Source organism: Anthonomus grandis, chromosome 8 (assembly GCF_022605725.1).
Source record: "Anthonomus grandis grandis chromosome 8, icAntGran1.3, whole genome shotgun sequence".
In the NCBI taxonomy this organism is placed as follows: domain Eukaryota; kingdom Metazoa; phylum Arthropoda; class Insecta; order Coleoptera; family Curculionidae; genus Anthonomus; species Anthonomus grandis.
In genome coordinates, this window is record NC_065553.1 from 24,338,698 (window position 1) to 24,344,697 (window position 6,000).

General features: G+C 33.4%; 1 protein-coding gene across 2 annotated transcripts in view; it reads right to left on the reverse strand.

The window, feature by feature from the left end:
- Positions 1–5,739, reverse strand: part of LOC126739971 (ankyrin repeat domain-containing protein SOWAHB-like) — a 344,656-nt gene extending 338,917 nt beyond the window's left edge. For both annotated transcript variants that reach the window (XM_050445806.1, XM_050445807.1), the window contains exon 1: positions 5,543–5,739. In XM_050445806.1, the coding sequence (XP_050301763.1) occupies positions 5,543–5,666 (124 nt within the window). In that variant the 5' untranslated portion in view covers positions 5,667–5,739. The remainder of the gene's footprint in view (positions 1–5,542) is intronic.
- Positions 5,740–6,000: the final 261 nt, after the last annotated feature.

Sequence of the window (6,000 nt, forward strand, 5' to 3'; positions counted from 1 at the left end):
CTTTTTTTCGATTTATCCATTTTGTAGTAAACAACAAAATTCATAATCTGAATGAAATAAAAATAACATTCCCTATAAGAGGACACTCCTATTTCGAATGTGACAAAAATGTAGGTGTGGGATTTGAAGAGCCCCTTTAAGGTCCCGGAAGAGTTCGAAGAAGTCATTAGGCATTCCCGCTCCGAACCATCGCCGCTTGTTGTAGTGAGTGTGTCACAAAATATGATACTGGATTGGAAATCATTTTTAGACACAATATATTTACAAAAATGCCCATTTAAAATCCCGATTTTGAAGGAAATAGTGGCATCATCTGATCATAGCCGCCTTATCTACTACCGTTCAACATACAATGGACCAGTTTTGTCTGGATTAATACGAAAACGCTTTGACCGAAATTCAGCTTTAAGATGCGGAGAATTTTTGCTGCCCGTTCCGGTATACGATGGTAAGTCCGGTATACGATAAGAAAGTTTTAAATAAAAATGAGATGTATTAATTTTTGTAATTTTTTTACAGGTTCATTACCAATTCCAAAGGCTAAGTTTAACGACCTAATGAGCCTCATGAGGTTTTGCAGTCCAAAAGCCGTGACATTTTTTCAAAACCTGGCTCATCTCTAACTTATTTTATAATATGTTGATAATACAAAAATTAAAAATTCCAAAAAATTAAATCTTTTTTATTTCAAAAATAAAAGCAGCTGGTTTTTGTCGGTTTCAGGTGACACTGCTGCTTTTGTCCCTGCAAAACCCTGAGTGATGCAGATTTTTTTTTCAATAAAGCCGTATTTAGTTTTTCTAAACCAAAAAACCATAATCATAATACTTTATAATAATATTAATTCTGTTTTATGTAAAATACATGTTTATATTCGTTTTGAAAATAAAAATAATTGGTTTTGAACATTAAAATTCAATTTACTCTAATGTAAAAAGAAATGACATATCTGGTTTTTTCCCTGTACCCTTTTTTTTTTTTTTTTACAAGTACTTTATTGTCGAAAATTTGGTACATGTACACGAATTTTATTGACAAAGCTTCAGAAAATAAATACAATCAAATCAGATTTTACAAAACAAATATAAAAAATTTATACAACATATAAAATGCCTAAAAAAAAAATGCAAGAGATAAATGTTACAAACAGAATCTTTATAAAACAAAATATATGCATGTAGACAAAGGTAGCAGAGATAAAGGGACACATAAAGGTATGTTCAAAATTAAAATTAACAGATTAAAAGCTTAGCATCTACTACACAACATCCTGAGCTTTAAAAAAGTCTTCAATCGAATAAAAGGCTTTTAGAAGCAAATATGACTTCAGTTTACAACGAAACTGGCGCAAAGACTGAACACTTCTTAATTCCACGCTAATGTGATTATAAATCATTAAACCGCGATATATAAATGAATCTTTGATAGATGTAAAATGAGGAATAGGAAGGGGAATATTATTAATCTGTCTATAACTGTGATGTCGGATTGGAAAACTGTTCTTATTTTTGAATATTAAACATGCAGTTTCCAAAATAAATAATGATGGTAGGGTCAAAATACGGCTCTCTTTGAAAAGATTACCACAATGCATTCTAGAATGGGCCTTAAATAAACTTCTGACAGCCCTCTTTTGCAGCACAAAAACAGACTGAAACAGATAATTTGAACATGCACCCCAAAATGGAAGAGCATACCTTAAATGCGACTCGAACAAAGCAAAGTACACATCACAAGCAACATCTCTCCCCAGTTCATGAACGGTTGCCCTAACAGAGAAGCAGCCAGAAGCAAGTTTTTTATTTAACTTTATTATATGGTCAGAAAACTTTAAATCTTTATCAATGACTAAACCAAGAAATGCAGAATTGTCTACCATGTCCAATGCGTTCCCACCAAAATCAAGACTCTCAGCTTGAAAATTGAAACCAATAATATGGGACTTTGACATATTTAAGCAAAGTTGATTGGACTCACACCATTGCTTCAATTTCAGGAGATCGGCTGCAACATCTCTGACAAGCTGCTTGGGATCTTTATTCGACCATAAAACCGTTGTGTCGTCAGCAAACAATGTAAAATGTTTACATATGCTAAGAGTAATAAGATCATTAATGTATACAAGAAATAGAAGGGGACCAAGAACTGACCCCTGTGGAACACCACAATCCACAGACTCCCTACCAGAAAAGTCACCATTAAGGTACACAGACTGCTCGCGACCAGACAAATAGCACTCAAACCACTTCAGTGCAACACCCCTAACTCCATAAGCAGAAAGCTTCTGAAGCAGTATCCTATGACTCACACAATCAAAAGCTTTGGATAAGTCACAGAACACCGCCGCAGTCGCCTCTCTTCCATTAACACCCTGGAGAAGTTTGGACAAGAAATCAAACATAGCGTCAGAGGTGCTTTTCCCTGATAGAAAACCAAATTGTTCATCTCGAAGAACCCCTTCCCCCAAAAGAAACCTTAAAAGACGATCCTTCATAAGTCTTTCAATTAACTTAGATAAAGTAGACAAAATTGAAATCGGCCTATAGTTGGATGGACTAGAACGATCACCACCTTTATAAAGAAGCAAAATTTTTGCTAATTTTAGGCAAAGAGGAAATGTGCCCGCCTGAAATGAAATATTAATAGCATCAGAAAGAGCCTGAATAGCACTCAAAGGAAGTTTTTCCAATAAATTCACTGAAATACCATCGTCACTAGATGCCCTTTTCTTTTTCATCGATCCTATAGTGCAAAAAATCTCCCTGGGAGTAGTGGGGCTGAGGTAAAATGAGTTTCCACTAGTGGTAGGTAAAAATTTGAGAGGGTCATAAGTGGAAGAGAGACCCTTTGTGAGAATATCAGCAACCGAACAAAAGTACTTATTAAATATGTCAGAATCAATCTGCACTTCTTGAGAGCCATTATTTCTGGACACAACCTCATTAACAATTGACCACGCTTCGCGTTGCTCATTGGAGGAATATTTCAAACGTTTGGAATAATAGAGTCTTTTCGCCTCACACACAACTTTCCGGTAAACTTTTCGATATCTCGAGAATAGCGACAATACAAAATTATTTATCGGGTAGAACTTTTTTAAAATACTAAAAAATCTAAGATTACGACCGGAAATGCGAATACCAGGAGTTAACCATCTTTTCCGGTCCCTAAATCGATTTTTTAATGGGTGAACGGGAAAGTATCTGTCAACTAACTTTGAAAGAGATGCGTGAAATGAAGCAAGAGCATCCTGCTCACAAAATATTGAGTCCCAAATAAAAGACCGACATCCTGCATCAAAAGACCGGAAGTTCCTTGTGCTGTAAATTCTACCCAAACCTCTGGATTTGTATCTTTTTCTGAATGGCACCTGAGCCAGGATGGCACTATGATCAGACAAAGCTGGATCAAATACATTACAAATTACATTCTCCTGTATATTGGAGGCAACATAGTCAATGGTTGTTGATGTGGTACCTGTTACACGCGTAGGGCTGTTAACATGCATAGAAATATTAAAAGAGGAAAGCAAATTAATTAAATCCAATGTAGCCCTATTCTCCCCATCTTCAAAATCTATATTAAGATCGCCAGCAAGAATTATTTTTAGGAGAAAATTTTAAAAGGAATTGTTCAAGCCTATTTAAAAAAGTACTTATACTACTATTTGGGGAACGATACATACACACAATATAATAATTGGCTTTACCAGAATAAACAATTGAGAATTCATACTCCTTTTCGACACTAAGATCATCAAAATCGCCAAAACCAACAAAGCCGTCGCAAAAACATTGATGCACAAGAGCCACAGTGCCACCATATCCAAGGCCAGCCCTACAGAATTTGGAAGCTACCGAGTAGCCAGGAAGGGAAATTGGTTCCTCATTTCTCAACCCGTGCTTAGTAAGACAATGTTTGGAAAATTTAAACTGTCTAAAAGTATATACAAATCATCAGATTTACCGTGCAGTGATTGAATATTCAAAAGCATAATAGAAATGCATGCATCAAAGTTGCCTACTCTAAAAAAGAAGAATTAACCAACCCTTCAATTACATAAAATAAAGGAAAGTTAATTCATAATGTTAAATGAAGATAAATGCTTAGCTACTTGTTCGGTTGATTTTAATAATACATGGATTCCTTTGCTAAAAAGAAAGTATACTACATAGAGTATACTACCTCTCTTTTTCATTAAAAAAATTAACTAATAATTTAAAATATGTAATATTCATATATTTTCTATCATTAAATTAGATTAAGATCACCTCCCTTTAATTTAAAAAGAAGTAACCTTTGAATTATTTAATATCTTTCAAAGTTTGTCAAGCTATTAATCAACAATGAAATTATATAAAAAAGTATTTTAAGTAATGTCTAGTTAGGAAGGAGTTTTGAAGGGAGTGTAAACAAGAAATTTAAAACATAAGTATATTTTGTTCATATTTTTAATTTAACTTTATTTACCCTAATAATGGTAGTAGATATAACTACCGAAACTTTGGTTCAAATTAGGTATTTTTATTAAAAAAGTAGGTCTTCGCCTTGTTTTTATTGTTTTCAATTTTAATATTCATTACAAAGTTCGGTAGGATATTGAAAATAAGAAATGAGCTCAGAGATTAATGGATTAAACCTCAGCTCCTAGGTATATAAAAAAATCTTTTATACCTTAAGTAAATTATTGTATTTAAAACTCATTGAAGTTGAATTAAATTAAGTATAAAGAAAGGTATCATTAAAGATTTAAGTTCATATTTCTTTTAAATAGATAAATAAGTCTATTTTCTTTTTCTTTAGATAGTATTTTCTAAATTGATTTTTGCTATAAGTGACATAATACCCAATAAAATAAGTAACTCAACAATGGTATGATATACATTTTGCCCGCAGCTCACCCAACCTGCATAGGAAACCTATTTTAAGCAAAATCCCAAATGTGAATTTAAAAATGATTATTGATGTTTATACCTTAAATGACTAACCGAAGTTTATATCTTAAAAGTGTCCTATTTGGTGACCTTACAGTCATCTTTAAGACATAAGATTAACCCATCAATAAAAAAAATTGAAAGTATATTTGAAATCATATGGTAAGTAAGACTTATCCTTAAGAAAACAACTCTTTGGTCTTAAGGATAGAGTGGACACTTGAAAACTGGGTTTGAGCATTAAGTAGGTATTTAATGGAAAAAAAAATAGAACATTGTTTAACCAATGAATAACAAAACATTCTATATAATAATTAAACTGAACTACATAACAACTTTAAAGGTATGCATAATAATTATACAAACAAATTAGTAGAGTCTTGGAAGATCAGTGCAATGGAAATAAATATGAATTTGAGGTTATCCACTTCAGTGTGATGATTTTCTTCATAACTATAGGGCCCCTAATGTTAAACTATCCTAAAAAGTATAAGCTAATAAGGCATTGTTCAAGTAAGTAATAACAAAGGAATTCAGAGTATATTTCTAAAGGAAATCCTTATCTATCAACAGGTAGGTGCTACCAAAACAAAGTTCAAAAGCCTCACCTTTTAACGCGGGATCCGTCAGATACCGTTTAAAATACCGCACCGCGTCGCGGTTCTTAACTTTTCCGCCGTTTTCGCGAAAATACTCGAGAATTAATTGGAAATTTAACTCTAAAGAACCCATTTTTCACGAATTTTCAGGGTTTGTTATTGTTTTTCCCGATTCTGACAGCACTTTTGACGTTTCACTGGACGTAATAAAACCGAGCGATTTCGTCGTTCTAATGGTTACAGTCGAGTTCAGCGGGTCGCTTTGGTTGTTCTACGACGGTCGATTATCGAAGGCGTGACGTCACCACCAGTCGGTTAAGTTTATTTCGGTATTTACTTATTCATCTGTTAGGTTCATACAGTGCCCATATGCACTGTATGAACCTAATGATTTGAAAATTTGCGATGCACCGCGTAAAAATTGGGATTTAATCTTTCCATTAGATGATCTATCAAAGAACAGGATT